At 48.7% G+C, this 17660-nt stretch overlaps 1 protein-coding gene across 3 annotated transcripts in view; it reads right to left on the minus strand.

Annotated features, from left to right (window-relative positions):
• TANC2 (tetratricopeptide repeat, ankyrin repeat and coiled-coil containing 2) overlaps positions 1-17660 on the minus strand; it is a gene marked incomplete at both ends in the record, with an annotated part of 215383 nt that overhangs the window by 42524 nt on the left and 155199 nt on the right. For all 3 annotated transcript variants that reach the window (XM_082494745.1, XM_082494744.1, XM_082494743.1), the window contains 3 exons: positions 3856-4463; positions 6469-6635; positions 9147-9378. In XM_082494745.1, the coding sequence (XP_082350871.1) occupies positions 3856-4463; positions 6469-6635; positions 9147-9378 (1007 nt within the window). The remainder of the gene's footprint in view (positions 1-3855; positions 4464-6468; positions 6636-9146; positions 9379-17660) is intronic.

Raw genomic sequence — 17660 nt, forward strand, 5'->3', positions numbered from 1 at the left:
CATTAGAGCAGAATTTAGGTTAAGAAATACAAGCGTAAGAGTGAACACACAATAATAACCACTTTCTCCGTGCACCAGTCACAAAGGATCGGGTCTTTCCCTAAAATGTTTTATGTTATTTGTCAACTAAGACACTTGGCGAACAGCGCTACACCGACAGGCCTGGGGAGTCATTACCGCAATGCCGGTTAAATGCTCTGACAAACGCCTTTTTGGTGCCCCGCGGGAGAGCCTGCAGCGATAGCGCCCCAGTGCCGATGAGCCTTTGCTTTGGACAGCAAATGCACGGTGAGCGTTCAAAGAAGAGGGTTAGAGTCTCAGCAGGCTAACACGAAAATCTGGAGGATGGAGAGCTGCTGTATATCCTAAAAGCGTAGAAAAGTGTGATAATTTCTGGACACTATGTTCTTCCTCTCCTCCTTAATTCTGAGAACACGGGAACTCACTGTCATTAATGAAACGAGGAAGATTACCCCAGCTGCGGTGCCACTGACACGAGGCCCATTATCCCAATTTCCTTCGTAACGTCCTCACACCTGGACGCTCTGTCAGGGTAAGTCAATTAAAAGCAGCTTCACAAAACCACATTTCACTTCAAAGCTCTTCTCCTGGGGAAAAAATCAGCCTCAGCCACCCGACTCTTTATGGATGGACACGGCAAGGTCAACAAGCTTCTCATTAACGATGCGTTTCTGCAACGTTGGACGATGAACTTGAGGAGTGGCCCATACAGTGGCCACATCTTCTCCAATCCCAAGGGAGCAGAAAGAATTCCAACGTGCTGCGAACAGACCAGGCACGGGCAAATGTTCATAGGCTACTCCTGTGAGCTCCGGCAGCCGCAAGCTGTGCTTCTTTTAGAAGAAATAAAATGAAAAATCATTACTTATCTTAATTGCCGCTAAGGGTTTACCATGCTCGAAGCTCAACATCTCAATATTAGCTCTTCCCCGAGAGCCGGACAGGAGGATTTTGAGGAGCGCAATAGCTGAATCTCAGGGGGTCCTCTCTATTAATCACTGAAATGTATCCTGTTTCATTATCTACCATCAGAGTATAATGCAATTAGTGCACATTATACAGCAGAGGTATTTATTACTCCTCCAGTACGTATGGACTCACACTCGAGGCAGTGGGAGCCCCTTATATGTGTTGTAACTTCTTTTTCGGCAGTGGCACAGAGCTGAGTTGGGTCAGCTCTGCGGGGATTCCCTCAGCGCAAAGAACATGAGCGTTCCCCATAAAGTCACCATTAATTTATCACCTGAAATGGCACATACGGGATGAAAAGTGATGTCTGAAAGTCTCCTGAATGGCCTTTGAGGGCTGCGCGAGGTGTTCGTGACGTTCGTGAAAGGCAGCGCCAAGCCTGAACGCTGAGCGGAGGTCTACCACGTTGCTGTGACTCAGTCCGAGTGAACACGGGCTGATTTGTGCCTTCGCGCTGAAATCCCACGCGGTCGCACGCCTGGTTGGAGTGTGGAAGCACCTAAGATGCAGCACGTTTGAGTTTCACTCTGAATTTGGTATTCTGAGAACGCCCTTGCCCGTTGCTGTGAGAACGCTGAGGAGTATTTCTGGACCCAGAGGAGCAAAGCCCCCCCCGTCCCCCAGCCGTATGCATGGCTACCCCATGCAGCACCCAACATACGCGGGGTGCCGCACCCGCCGGGTGAACATCCTGCACCTTCATCTTATTGTCCTGGTAATGAAGGAAAGCAGTGATTTTTCCAAGTCGTTCTTGTTAAAGCTAATGAAGTTCAACAAGGGCGAGTGTAGGGTACTGCGTCTGGGGAGGAAAACCCCCTGCACCAGTACAGGCTGGGGGCTGACCTCTTGGAGAGCAGCTCTGTGCAAAGGGACCTGGGAGTCCTGGTGGACAACAGGATGCCCATGAGGCAGCAATGTGCCCTGGTGTCCAAGAAGGCCAATGGCATCCTGGGGGGCATCAAGCAGAGCGTGGCCAGCAGGGCGAGGGAGGTCATCCTCCCCCTCTGCTCTGCCCCGGGGAGGCCATGTCTGGAGTGCTGTGTCCAGTTCGGGGCTCCCCAGGTCAAGAGGGACAGGGAACTGCTGGAGAGGGCCCAGCAAAGGGCTACGGAGATGATGAGTGGAGTGGAGCATCTCTCTGCTGAGGACAGGCTGAGGCACGTGGGGCTTTGCAGTCTGGAGAAGGGAAGACTGAGGGGGGATCTTATCAACGCTTATCAATCCCCAAAGGGCGGGTGCCGGGGGGTGGGAACAGTCTTTGTTCAGTGGTGCCCAGTGACGGGACAAGAGGGAACGGGCACAAACTGGAGCAGAGGAAGTTCCATCTGAACCTGAGGAGGGACTTCTCTCCTGTGCGGGCGGCAGAGCACTGGCACAGCTGCCCAGAGAGGGGGGGAGTCTCCCCCTCTGGAGCCATTCCAAACCCGCCTGGAGGTGTCCTGTGCCACTGCTGGAGGTGCCCCTGCTCTGGCGGGGGGTGGCACTGGGGGGGCTCCAGAGGGCCCTTCCAGCCCTGACCAGTCTGTCATTCTGTTACAGTTCGTTACGGCAAGTGCGGTGTGACCAGAGATAATTGCTGGGCACGCTGGCTGCCGTCCCCTCGCCCGGCCGACAACAAGCTCTCTTACAGCCCCGCCAGCCAAAACCAGTAGCTCCAGGTGGGAGCGACTGGGAGGGAGAAAGCTCTCAGCTCTACAGGCGTAAGCACCGCACAGGCATTGCACGGGGTGGAAAAGCATTACGCAGTGACAAGCACTTAATGACTCTGAGGAAGGATATTAAATAACTAATATTGATTGATACCCAGACACCTGCTGCTGCGAGACGCTTTACAAAGGGTTCGCTCGATAGGACCATTGTGCAGAACCTGCTAAAACAGAGAAGATGCCCGTTGGGAGGAGCTATATAGTATTTTTCTGCTGCAGCCTGTTTACCACAAAATTTAAAGTGGTAAATTACTCTGACAACACTAACAGCTATAGCTGCTTTCATCAGCCAGGTGGCTGTTCGGTGCCAGCAGATACCATCATACTTTCCTCAGACTGACCGCAGGGTCTGGGACATGCACCGACACGGCCTCGAGTCCGAGTGTTTCCCTGATTTCTATAATCGTATTTTAAGAGATGGAGAGAGAAAAAGGAGCAAACCTTATGGGAATAAACTACTAGAATTACAGTCAAAGCATCTGTTTCTGTTTTTCAGAAGAAACAAATATATCGTTGTTAATAGTGATCATTTGGTTTAGAGAATATAAATCTAACCATGATTAAATTCTGTTGCCTGTGAGCGAAGCCAGGAACTCGGCCGCTATCAGGACGGAGATTATGGATGCATTTACAGTCCAAAATCGCTACAGCCTGATTCTGTTCCTGATTTTGTTTTCGAAAAGACATGTAGTAGGACTACAAGGAACACACCTTCAAAAAGAAGCCAACCGCAAAAGACGCATCCACAGTACTCATCTCTCATCTCCTTATCCTCTACTTCATGTGCTTTCGATACCTTTGGAGAAAGGGAGGACGATCCCCCTTCTCCAGACCGAGCTGGCAGCAGTAATCTGCCCAAACGCAGCCAGCCCTGGCGCTGCCTGTAGGGGAGCCAGTCCGCTCGGGGCCTTCTGAGAACAGCTCATCTCACTCCGAAGATGACTATCAGGTTTGCCGGGTCAGTTGTGTGCCCAAGGGGGTGCTTATTTCTTTCCATGAACAACATAAAGATGACTACTACAGATGTAGAGATCTACAGAGTAGACAGACCAAAGTCAGGTAACCGCATCCACGTGCAACCTCCTAAAATGAAATGATTCAGACAACAGTGTGAGATGAACACATCTGTAAGCTCTGGTTTCTCAGAGCGCTTGCTTACCTAGGATCACAAAGAAACTTGGTCTTTTCACCTTCTTCTCTCCAAATGAGCCATTCTCGGAAAGAGGGATGAACAAACATTCGCGTCATATCTCTACGTTTGATAAGAAACATAGAAAGGTTCTCCATCCTCTGCTGAAAGTCATCCCACTCCAAAGTGCCCTCAATGTTACCTGCATTAATGGCCTGAAAAATATGTTCATCTGTTAATGGATGCAGAGATGCCACTGCCACATTCAAGAGGGGCATAACCCGATCAAAGGAAGACTGAGTTGGGAACTTCATATTGCACTGCAACAGGTAAACTTCTGACAGAGACACTGGGACGACTTTGTAGCTGGAGCTTTTTAGTACTAGGTATCCTTTCTCTATGAGATCAAAAGTGAGTTTTAGGTACAGATAGGACCCTTGGCTCAAGGTCTTGAGGTGAGAACTGAGTTTGCCGAACGTAGTGTTGTCCATTTTGCCGTTAAGCGAGATGTTGTTCTGGATCTCTGAGCTGCTGTGTATCCGATGAAGGATATACGCCTGCAGGTCCTGGTCTATGGCTTCATTCTCCTCCAGTCTATCCAAAAATATTCTGTGGAAGGGCAACAGCTTAATTATTTCCTACAAAGAAAGAAAAAAAAAAGGATACTCATGCTGGCAGTGTTTATTATTCATTAAGTAAACTTAGTTCATATTACGATAGCACCTTTGAGACTCCTTTAAGACCTCTTCCATCAGGGCAAGCACACACGATGGCAGTTTGTGCCCTCAGGACCTCACAGTCTCATCTATAATCGAGTAGATTGTGTGTGAAACACGACGGAAAGCAAAATGAAGGACACGGTTCCTAACACCGCATCCATAGAAAGGGCTGGAAAATTCCCGCAGCGCAGTGCCCTTGTTATTCCAACCCCATCCCAACCACGAGCCGACATGCTGTCTCTTCTGCCGTCCTGTCAGAGGGGACGGACAACCAGAGGACAAGACCTGAGGCCAGAAGAAGTTTTGCTGAAGCCGAGCTAAGCGCCTCCCCAGGAGCGTGCTCCCGTATCGCACAGGGAAACGCACGGAAATATGAGGACACATAACAGTGGGCATTTTGCAGTGCAAAATAAATACACCTATCTGCTGCAGGATAGCGTGGCCAGGGATTCCCTCGTCTGCCGAGCTCACCGGTGACGCTTACGCAACATAAACCGAAGATCATCAAAGACCTTTTCAAAGGAATTCTTGCGTCACGGGCTCTCGGGCACTGCGAAGCGGGGAGAAATGGCGCAGCGGAGCCGGACAAGGCAGTTGCAGGAGAAGCCATCAATTCTCCAATAAAACGGAGAGGGTGAGCAGAGCGCAAAACTAAAGCTTGCCGTGACGACCGCAGGGCTGCGAAAGCCCTAATGAAATGAGGAATTCAAGTCACAGGGATGCAATTTACCTACAGTTACAAGAAGATTTCTTCGAAATGATTACTGAGCCAAAAAAGACCAGCAGATAGCCTGTGCTCTCCCGGTGCCTCGGGGAGCCGCTGCGGCTCCCAGCTCCGAAGGCAGTGGGCAGCAGGAGGCAGCTTTGGTGGAGCTGGAACCAGCCCTCGGCTCCCTGCCAGGAGGACCACAGTAAATCAACCTGTAGATCTCAGTAAATATGAGCAAATCTCAATAAAACTGCTTAATGGAGCTCAGTAAAAATGAACTGCGCAGCCCTGTGGTAATGAAAAAAAAAAAAAAAGGGCTAATAATGAAAAAACTGAGCAACGCAGAGGTGCAGACGTGCTGCCGTGCCCGGAGCGGCTGGTCCAGCTGAAGCGCAGCTCTGAGCCGGCTCCCAAACGCATCTCGTCCCTCTGATGTCTGTCTCCTCCGACGCTCAGTGTGAACGTTCCCACAAGTGCCGCTGCGGATCAGGCAGCTCTACCGCGGAACGGGGGGAGGAGCACATCTGCCCTAAGTGGGTCGCTGCGTTGGCTTCCCAGCCCGCTCCCTTCAGACGAGCGGTCGAGCCAACAAACTAAGGTCAGCTTAACCCTTACGCCAGGAGCGTGGTGACGAGTAGCTAAGGGCAAGCCGAAAGGTAAAAACCCGCCCAGCTGCAAACTAAAATTAAAATACTTAAGAATAACCCAAACAACGTTCATCTTAGAGCTTCAGCACCCGCTCAAGACTTTCTTCATTGAGCTGAATAATGCCTGCGCCTGACGTTGACTGCTCCAGGCTGAAACAATCGCACCCTCACGCTCCGGGTCACGCAGAAGGGGTATGAGGATGCGCATTCCCTCGCCCTCCCACGGCGGAGGAGGATGTTCTCCAGCAGCACAGGCGCACAGACGTCGCGCCGTACCCTCCTAACTCGCTCGGCGAGGAAGCAGCCCGCTGGCACGTGAGCTGTCTCACTCAGAACTAACCTATTTGCTGACGAACATTTATCGACATGAGTAAGTGATGCCGGATTAGATCCTTGCAACGCTGTAGGGTGAGTTTGGGGACATGAATGTAACTCCAAGTACAAAAAAGCCTAAAGCGTAATCTGAAATAAAGGGTCTTAATCAAATGCAGATATCCACTAATATCGTCTTTATCAAAGCCCATCGCGACAGTGACACAGTTCATCGCAGTTCTTGGTCTCAGCGTACCTGTAGACTTGTCCTGACCGTCACTACCAGTTTCAGCCAGGAAGGGAATTTTCCAATCATTTTGCTCAGGAATGATACTATAGTGTCTCCATAATCGGGTTTGTGAAATTCAGCCTCATTTAAACCATCGATTAATATAATGAAATCTTCATCAGGGATCTTCCTCTCTGAAAAAGAAAAAGCGTTTATTTGAAGGGTTAGAGACACAACTATAATGTACTGCGCAGTCACCACCGTGTTTGAAAGCATCATCAGATATTGCTAAAGAATAAAAAAGACACAGCAGCAGCACCTTTCTTGCGCTCCATTAATGGCACATACTCACAAAGGCAGGCCACACATACACTATTTCAATTCTTATAAAATATGTATTTTAGTTACGACACACACAACTGTGACACCTGCGATGCCTGACAAATTTGGTGGCCTTCTATGAAGGGGTTACAGCGGCAGTGGACAAGGGAAGAGCACTAAAATTACCGTAGATCCTTTTTCAGTTAACTTTTCAGTACGATTATTTGGTACACTAAAAAATACACTTTATGACTCTCTGAAATCTTGGAGCGAACACAGTGTCTGAGGTTTATACCCACATCTCATGTTTCTCATAAAGCCTGAGGGAGAGAGCAGAAAGCCGGGAGAAGGGGAAGAATCAGAATTTTGTTCTACCGTATATTATTTAGATTCCTTGAAACTAAAAAAAAAAAACCACCCCAAAATATTTGAGAAACATGAATCTAACTTTCTCAGTGACATTCACCATTAACGGCTGCGCAATAATTTTCTCCCAGTAGTATTAAAGCTTCAACATCACCTTGTAAAAGACCTGCTGATATATTTACAGAGTCTTAAATGTTATACATTTTAAAACCAATTTCCAGACACTGTTCATTTTGTTACAAACCCCTTGGTGCAAACTAGCTTGCCAGCGCTCCCGACCAGCGAGGCTGAAAAGATGGGAGTCCCGATCATTGGCTCCACTGGAGCTGTGTCGAGTCCAGAGCCCAGGAGGGTTAAAAAAAAAAAAAAAAAGCTTTTACATAAAATTTTTCCACCCCTTAGAACCTAGGACCAGATGGGGGTCAACCTGCTTGGCGAGAAAAATAAGCATCCTCCAAAATGCTCTGAATTCAATAGCTGGGATACCTTCCAAGGAGTTACTATAATAACCACAAATTATTTTCCTTTAGAGCAGCAGTTCCTAAATATATATATATTTTTTTTTTTTTTTTTTTTTTTTTTTTTTGCCAGGCGTGTTGGTAGGAAAGAGTAGCCACGCTACTCCTACAGTGACATTTCTCCATGGCAGGAAAATCAGGTGCTGCGGAGCTGCGCTGGCGCCCCGCGGGCTTTGCGCCCGCCTGGAACCGCGCGAGTCGGACCCAGACGCCGCCGCAGCCCGGAGTGCGGCCACCGTGTTTTGGAGAACTGATTTGATCAAAGGGGCTTCGCATCTGGTAGAAGCTGCGTCTACTTCACATCGGCTCCTGCGCTGTCACATGTAGGGGAGTAACAGAAAATCACCGGCGCTATTTTTGCAGCCAGCTCGCAGCACGGCATTTTAATAAATTGTGTTTTGCAGGACAACAGTCCTGAACTCTGCAACGCCCCGACGGTTAGCACGGCAACGAGCAAAGATGTTCAATTTAGCGATTGTCAAAAAGAAATGGTTGTATCTTGCAGAGGAAAGAAAGAAAAGGAGACAAAACCAATGCTGCATGAGAAAAAGCTCTGAAATCCATAATCGGGATAAGGCTTGTCGGAGTTCCCCTCGGAGCTTCGCACAGGGCGTCTACAGACTTCTATGGGATCATCAGCTCTTTTGGTCAAACCTTCAAATTCTCAAAAGCCCACTAAATAATGGCAGGGAAAGGGAAAAACATTCACCCCCTACACAAATAAATCGGAACACGCTGCCATAAGCAGAGCTGTGCACGGAAATGTGCACATTTTCACCTTCAGAGCTGTAAGGCAGGTTTGGGATGCGGGAGAAAGCAAGAAATGAGAAAGCCAAACGCACGCTGGCATTGGGGGTTCCTCTACAGCCCTGAAACGAAAGGCTGAGGCACGTGGGGCTTTGCAGTCTGGAGAAGAGAAGACCGAGGGGGGATCTTATCAACACTTATCAATCCCCAAAGGGCGGGTGCTGGGGGGTGGGAACAGTCTTTGTTCAGTGGTGCCCAGTGACGGGACAAGAGGGAACGGGCACAAACTGGAGCAGAGGAAGTTCCATCTCAACCTGAGGAGGGACTTCTCTCCTGTGCGGGCGGCAGAGCACTGGCACAGCTGCCCAGAGAGGGGGGGAGTCTCCCCCTCTGGAGCCATTCCAAACCCGCCTGGAGGTGTCCTGTGCCACTGCTGGAGGTGCCCCTGCTCTGGCGGGGGGTGGCACTGGGGGGGCTCCAGAGGGCCTTTCCCACCCTGACCAGTCTGGGATGCGGTGATTCTGTGAAACGCATGTCTGGAAGAGAGGGGTGGTTACCCAAACAAGCATGATGGCACATTCTCAGCTTCCCCAGATCCCAGCTCTTCCCTGCAGCTCTTGAGATGCGACGCAGAAGGATTAAACTATGGCTTTGTTTAAATACCCAGACGCAACTAAGCAGCGTCTTAAAAATAATAACAAAAAAAGTTGCACGGGAGCTGATGGAAAGCGCAGGGGAGGGTCGTTAAGATACCTTTGTGCAGATTTTCCAAGGGCTCCAGGACTCCCCTGCGGAAGGAGGCCATGGGGTCCTGCACGCAGGAGCGCAGGCTGAGCATGCTCTGCAGGTGGGGCTCTCGCAGGAGCTGCTCCCGGTAGGCGACGAACTGCGGCGAGCGGCAGAGCAGGGCGGCCACGTTGTGCACAAACTCCGGCACCAGGCAGGTGTAGGCGTTGTCGGCCTGGCAGTAGTGATAAGCCACAACCTAGCAAAGGGAAAAAAAGAAGGCAAAAATATAAATAAAACGCATCTCCATCAGACGGGAGTCGGGCAGGTTGTTAAAAGCAGCGGGTTTTGTTTGGTGAGGCTGATGTATTCCGGCAGGAGAAGTCTTTGAGAGTACCGAGCGTTAACTACCCGTGACAAGAATCCAGACGAATCAGTTGGTAAAAACAGGCACTGATCCTGAAAAATGACTGGACCTGCCACTTGAGGAATAAATGAAATTAAGCTGTAGCCGCCCGCGGAGACGGGCACTGACAGGAACTGACATATCCGAAGCACCGCGCTGAGCGGGGAGCAATAGGATTGTGCTCCGAGCTCCCTTTGAGGACTTGGCGTCAGTAATAACTTGTGATTGTTTTCTTCAACTTATTTTTTATTTGCTGTTTTCAAATGCCAAGCTCTGGAGAAGCCGGCAGAGAGCACGGGCTGAGCACCAAAGGTACCTTCTGCAAACGGCAGACTCCCGGGAACGGGGGGGAACGTCAGGCTTACGATATTACGATACATAACTCATCCACCGCGATCCCGCTCTTCATTCAGAAAATCAATTCTATTAAAAAAAAAAATAAATAGGAAACCTTCCTCTTTCCGCAGGTCACCCAATTTTCCCAGCTCTTGACTCTGCTAGAACCCACTAAATTCTACCCACTTATTAAAATAAGCAGAAAAATCAGTGATACCTTTCTCAGGCCAATCTGTCAATTTTCCCGTTTTCCTTTGCAATATAAAAAAAAAGGCGCACAAAAAGCTCTCTCTGCTTGCAAAGCCCTCGCAGGCTCCTCCTGCTCCCTCGCTGGCACCAGCCTCCTCGCCGCGCCACGTGGCCATTTGGTGCCACTCTCTGCCAGGTCACAAAGCTTTTCTCCAGCTCCCACTCACTGGGTTTTCTTTGCAAATGCCACCGACTGTATCCAAAAATATCCCGGCAAGGCAGGTGGGATGAGTTTCGTACCAAACCCACCATCGCCCCAGAGCGTGGTCACACCGGCCTTCCAGTCCCCAAAGGGGCTCCAGGAGAGCTGGGGAGGGACTTTTTCCAAGGGCATGGAGTGATAGGACGAGGGGGAATGGCTTCAAACTGGAAGAGGGGAGATTGAGATGAGATATTGGGAAGAAATTCTTCCCTGTGAGGTGGTGAGCCCCCAGCGCAGGTTGCCCCGAGGAGCTGTGGCTGCCCCATCCCTGGAGGTGTTCAAGGCCGGGTTGGACGGGGCCGGGAGCAACCTGGGCTGGGGGGGGGTGTCCCTGCCCAGGGCAGGGGGGTGGCACTGGATGATCTTAACATCCCTTCCAACCCAAAGCATTCTGGGATTCTATGAATACAAATATTGCAAAATAAAGCCCATTTCTGAGCTTGGAAAGGACACCACAACTGAGGACGCTGCGCAGGCGAGATCGCAGGTGAGCTCAGATGAAAGGTGGCCCGTGGCTGTTGGTTGCGATTGAGGCTTTCTGGCTGTGCACCCGCAGTAGCCGGCCCTCGGCTCGCAGCAGGCTCCCAGGCAGACCGGTGGCGTATCCACCTCCGAGCTGCGCCACCGCGCAGGACGGTACCCAGAAACGAAAACGTCAAGCTGTGGGGTCCTCACACGCTGCTGGCTCAGCACCGCCTTTTCATTTTAAATAGAAATATATGAAATTACCAATGGGGTATAATGCAATAATTGCCTTTCACGGTGAAAATGAGGTGTGATGCACCCAGTGATGATAAAGCTAGGCTGTCATTTCAAGCATCGAGCCCTAATACATGTGCTTAACCTTTAATGGATACCTCCAAATTCCTAGCAGAATTTTTCCTACCAGCTAGTTAAAATATAATGTATTCCCTTAGAGAACAGCACCGGGTAAAGTAATAATAAAGGCAGTGATTTCTTTTCAACAATCCTAGTTATTTGGGGATTATAACTTGTGGATTCCACAGTTTAAAGTTCTTAAGCGGCCGTCCCTTGATATCAGGTTCCCAGTAACAGAAACCAAATCACTCTACGCAGAGCTCGGATTTCCTACACAATGGGTGTGCAGACACAAAAATAAAGTCTCCTTTTTACAAGAGGCCAATTAATTTCTTCCAGGAATCTAAAGAGCCACGTCATGGAAAATGGGACACACCTAGTACCGTGAAGGGAATGGTCACTGTTGGATACCGGGACATACATACAGTTACAACTGAATTAATTTAAGATATTGGGACATACATACACTTACAACTCAAATAATTTAAGCCCCTTCACGTACATTCTTGATCCTTGTGCTGGGTTTACTGGTGTGTTGACTAAGCCCTAAACAGCAGGGTAAATGCGATGCTTACCAGGTGGATCTGAAGCTAAACCAATGAAGATTTTGGAAAGGCAACCAAAGGAAAGGCATTACGGTGTTCTCAGAAATGCAACTGTGCCAAAATTTTATCTTGACGTTATGTATTCTCCGTGACATTTTCTCTACCTTCACATGAAAGAGAGACTGCCAAAAGCCAGTGCTGCGAGCTGAGCCCGCTGCCAGAAATCGGGCTCCTCACTTACACAACCAGAGTTGGGTGGGAAACAGTTTTCTCACCCTGTAAAACTTTTCAAGGTTTCAAAGAATTTCCCTCTTTCTTACCCTTGGGAATGAGACCGGGGTTAACGTGGTAAGTGAATGGAAAGGACTTCTGGACAACCAAGAGGTTGGTGTTGACGGGGCTCGTCCCCAAACAGGTTGAAACCCAGTCCTTTCTACCCCGGATTAGGTGAACGCATTTCATGCCCGGCCACTAATGCTCTGGGGAAGGTCTCTTTCCAATTATTTCACTTTATATACTTTATTAATTGCTCAAGAATCCAACAAGAGGGATGGATTAGCATCTCCACTGCTTAGGATTCTCTTCTAAGATACGGGGGACCATGTCCAGACCTTGCTCTTGTTTATTAGTCTTTCTTCCTTTTGCTTGACTGGACAAGCCAAGAAGCACATCCAAGAGGAAAAAGCAACAACAAAAAAAAAACCACAACAAAACCCCCAAACTTGTATAGTCTGGAAATGAACTGTTCACTGAAAAAGGTATGCTCTCAATAAAAGCTTCATTTTCCATAAATCGAACTACTTTTCTTTAAAAAACTGCTTGAAAAAGTTACAACCAGCTCTCATCATAAACAAAACCCTTGAATTAAACATTTAATTTTATCTAGAACCCATGTTACTATAAATGAAATCACCAGGGAACAGCACGCTCTTCCAAAGGTATGGGCACTCCTGGATGTTGTCACCAGTAAACACTTATTTTTGTCTGATACAATTTAAGGCATCATTTTTCTAATCACAGTTTCAATTTAAACTTTGTCATCACACAGCACTAAACACTATAAACACTAAATTGGACTTCCAAAACTTTTAGACATTTATTTCAGCTATCGGGTTTGTTAAATGATGTCTACAAAGTTGGAAGCTGGAAAATTCCTTGCTCTAAAGTTTGATTAAACTTAAATCACTGGATTGCAAACATTAAGTATACGACGCCTATAAGCAACCCTAATGCAAGAGAAGTGGATCGCAACGAGGGATAGAAAAAGAGAGCAGATCAAGAGAACTGTTCAAAATATCTGCTTATGTCATTTTTGTAAGGGCTGAAAATGCCGTTTCGACAAGTCGAGTGACTCCGTGCTGAGAAAGCAAGGCATTATGTTGTTTACATTAAATATCAAATGCCAAAAGTTACAAACTTGTATAACTTCCTTTCTTACTTGAAAGGAAGCTTCAAAATAATTCACACTTGTATGATGCATATTTTACTTCCAATGATTACCTCCTCTCCTAAAATGATCTGGAGAGTCTCGCTGGCTACATACCAAAGCAGCACATTTATCACGAGCTTTTTGGTAGCCAATTTTTTAAACATTAATTATGTGTTATAAGGCTTGAGAAACACCAGATGGGGTGAAGGCAGAGCACCGCCTCTAACAGACCATGGCCAACCTTCAACACGACCCCATCCTCCCCTGAAGTAGGGTCAAGGAGCCCCAAAACTCTCATTTACTCGGAAATGACACAACCTTCATCTTTCCAACTGCTAAAGCAGAATTACGAAAGAGTCATATTCTCTTTAGGTGTTAAATCTAGTAGGTCTTCAGGAGTCTCTTCTCCCAGCGCTTCCAACACCGGCCATCCCACTCTCTCCTTTCTGCCACAACCGCTTCCCATCTCTCCCTTCCTCCAGCCTCATGCAACCTTCACCTTCCTACCACCCTTCCTGCTGACCTTCCGCTGGGCACTCACTTCCCCCCTTTCTTGGATGCAGGACTCAGCAACAGTGCCCCATCCCGACACGCAGACACCCTACATCTTTCCTGCAGCTCTCCTTCCTCACGCCAAAATGCTTTTCTAACTCACGGCCATGCGAACCGCGCTCCAGGTCCCCAAGGCCATGCCACCGATTCCACCTGGCTTGGGCTCAGCTGGGCAGATGTGGAAGAATTCCATGAAATCAGAAAAAAAAAAAAAAAAAAAAAAAAAAGGGAGATTTTCTCGTATAGGTCAGGACCTAGGAAAACAGCTGCTGGAAGAAGAAGGAAGGCAGACACGTGTTAAAAGCAAAACTGCTATTCCAAGGATAACGGAAAACCCCAGTGGAAGAGGAGGGGAAGAGCTGCATGAACGCAGCAGGAGGAAGGAGCTAGAGAGGGCAGAGAGAGCGGAAAAAACTGAGGCACAAAAGAGACTGTGTACAGAGGGAGAGAAGAGACTGAACTGTGAAATGGGAAAAAAAACAGAGAGAGGGAAGGGGGAGAAAATGATACGTCAGGAGAGGCAGGAGATAACAGTCATATGAGGAGGGCTGGAAGGACAGCGTGAACATCAAAGGAGAAAGAGGGGCTGAAGATGGCTCGAGGGAAATAAGTTATTTTTACTTAATAGGACAGGCCAATTTTAAGCAGTTCACCGGCACTATTTGTGAAAAAGAATATCCTCCATTTAAGAAGCGTTCCTTTGACATCGTGCCTCCGGTGTGATTTGTCTCACCTTCCCTCCCTAAGCGTGTCGTGGAAGGAGGCCGTCCTGCCAACACCCCCCCGAAAGGACCAACCTCACCGACCCCTGAGCTCACAGCAACACCCCGGTTCCTCCAGCGCTCTCAGAGGGCTTCAACCTTGTATTTTAACCATATTTCTGCGCCTAATAACATTTATCTTTCTTTGACCCATACAAAATAACTTCAAATAATATCAGTGCAATGCTTTTCCCTGCCCAAATGCCATTTGCCAGGCACAACGTCGCTCGTAATAATGTACATGGAAATTAGCACTGCTGGATTTTATCCATTGCACATGACTGTGCATGTATGTGGTGACCCACTTTATTGGGAACGTTCATTACTTTTACATAGCCGAGTACGCCGGTAAATGCCCTCTGAAACTCATTAGTGTCGCAGGGCATCAAAGCCCAGAAGTAATGAATCCCTCCACCTCCGCCTAAGGTAGGAGTACTCCCTTTCTTTTTATACGCCTGCAGCGACGATAATGACACTGTGGCTTCTGGCTCGGAGGATGGGGAGAAGAGCCTCGGAAGCCACCAGCCGTGCTCGGCATCGGCTGATTGCGCTAATGCAATGGACGTACAGCTCCTCCACCAGCTGCTCTACATAGGGTATGACCCATTAGCGCAGCAGAGCTGGCTTCCAGGGCCATTTGTTTAAGTGCTGCTACCAAAAGCAACCACACAGCATCCAGAAACCCAAAGAACATAGCCGTTCAATGGGTTATTTAAAACCGTGCAGCCAATCCATTAAAAATCCTCTGCGAGTAAAAGGATAAAACCTTCAGGGAAAATGGGGAAGGTGACCCTCACCAAAGGGGACGCGGTTCAGGCTTCTTCCTTTGAGCTGAACCGATCTCACCTTGGGCTCTCGTATCTCTGAGCGGCGCTGGTGCCCCTTGCTGAAAGGCAAAGGTCACCTAGAACACACATTTGTGGGTCAGTATTTTTCCACACAGGCTACGGTTGGCGCGAAAGCCTCTCATTTCGTTTCTCTGAGGTGAAGAACCAGTTCTGGACAAGCAAGTTTGAGTCACCATCCCCGGAGGTATTTAAAAGACACGTAGATGTGGTGCTTAGGGACACGGTGGACTTGGCAGTGGTAGGTTAACGGTTGGACTTCATGATCTTAAGGGTCTTTTCCAACCTAAATGATTCCAGGATGCTCCAGCTGAGAGGCACCAGCCTACGTTATACACCGCCCAGCATCATTTGGAGACAGAAAGGCGGCACCGCAAGGACAGCCACGTGGTGACTTGGCGACGGTCACTCACCTCCCCCGGCCAGAGGAGGGAAAGTCGAGAAGTATTTTAACGGATGAAAGCTTAAACAGTAAAAAAGGCAGAAAAAGCGAAGCGCAGCACGGGAGAGGTGGGGACCGCTGTCTTTTAGGGGATCTTAGGTTTAAAAACCTTACTGTTCATATTCACAACTTCTTTTCTTTTTTCAGTTTCACCTTAGTCGCCGGGTGGCATCAGGCAATATGTTTACACGCACTAACCAAGAGGAGCTGGGTTTAACGCTCACACGAAGCTGCGTGTGCGGCGGTACGCGGCTGGCTCACCGGCACGGCTGGTACGCATCTATCGCCGCGACGCAGCCAAGTCTGGCTCGGCTGGTTGGCGCTGCAGGAGAACCGGCAGCCCGCTCGCTGTCGGAGGGCAGACTTGAAAGCAATTCAGGAATCCTGCAAACTTATTTCCATAATGCATGCGTATATATTAAAACAAAAGACTAACCGAGCAGTTGTGCCAGAAATGCTCATGTTTTATTTGCAAGTGTCAAGACGGGCGTTGCAATGTGAAGAGTTTTATTCACGACTTTGGAGTTTGGCAGAGCCGGCACAACCACTGCTCCTCCTCTCCTCCTTCCCTGCAGGTCTCCCTGCTCCGTGCTACGGCACAAACCCCGACCGAGACAGGGGATGGAGGAAAAGCTGCAGAGAAACCTCCCCAGCAAGGACCGCTCCGAACCCAGCGCTGAGACCCAGGGTCCCACACGCGTCCCCACGCTCCTCACCACCACCGGTGGGGAGTCCATCAGCAGCCACTGCCTCGGCTCCTCCTCAGAGGCAGGAGAAGCCCAGGAGCGCAAGGGAAAAGGGGGATTGTGCCAGCTCAGTTCCCGGCAAGAGGATTAACGTTACCTTTAAAATTAGGAAATTGATTCAGCGAAATCTCTGCTAAGAAGCTCTTAACATTGCCGTATGCTTCATATTTTCCTTGCAAGGAAATGGGAGGCATTTACCTCCTGATGCCTCGAGTTTCCCGGCACGCTTCGTTATCCCCGCCTCAATAACAGCCCTCCACACAATGCCAACCACAACCTGGAACGTGACCCCGCTGTGACAGCAGGGCTTCGAACTTTCTCCTTTAAAAATGTTCTCCTTCGACATATCCAAAACGATCCCTGTGAGGTGGAACCGGACCGCCAGAGCAGACTGGGGGATGCTCCAGGTAAGTCACCCAAAGGCATTATTGCACTTCCAGTACTTTCCCCACTAACCTCTCAAGGCTGAATCACCCCTGTTTCCGCTTCCAAAACGCGCGTAAGATTCTGGGAAGAGAAATGACAAAACGAACAAGAGCAATCTCAATTCGAAGCTCCTCATTTTCTCTCCTTCTTTCAGGAAAAACTACTGCAAACCCTGAAAAGTTTCCAACCCTCCCTCCCGTGATGGGAACTCGTACGGCAAAAGACTCCGTTTCTGAGCAAAGAGTGGGACCGAGACATGAGAAACCTCAACAGCCGCCCACCGGGAGGAAGGGAATTTTGCCCTCTGTTTTTGATGTTTTTCTCCTCCTAGGACCCATGGTGAGAATAAATTCATATTAACTCTTAAACCAGTTGGATACAGTTTTCCCGGCACAGTTTTTGAGGACAAAAATCACACCTGATACTGGTTTTCTAAATTGCCTCATTTCTAAGCGTTTTTCTTCTCCATTAGTTTGCTGATGAACACTGAACTAGAAACCACGGACGACTTCAAACTGCTCCCTAAGAATACAGGAAAATAATGCTCTTTTCCAGCGTGGCAAGAGCGAGTGGAGCTTCTGCCAGGCACTCCTCCGTTACTTATTTCTAAAATTAATGATTTGTTCATCTCTGACAACAAGAGCTAAAAGCAACCCTTGCCCCCAAGAACTTACTGCGTGAAAAACAGGCAGAAAAGTACAACCCTGAATAATCCAGAGGAGGAAAAGCAACTGTTCACCTTTCATTTCTGTCATCATAAACACACAACTTCTGAGTTTTGGG

This window comes from Vanellus vanellus (assembly GCF_965231255.1).
Source record: "Vanellus vanellus genome assembly, chromosome: 24".
Taxonomy (NCBI): domain Eukaryota; kingdom Metazoa; phylum Chordata; class Aves; order Charadriiformes; family Charadriidae; genus Vanellus; species Vanellus vanellus.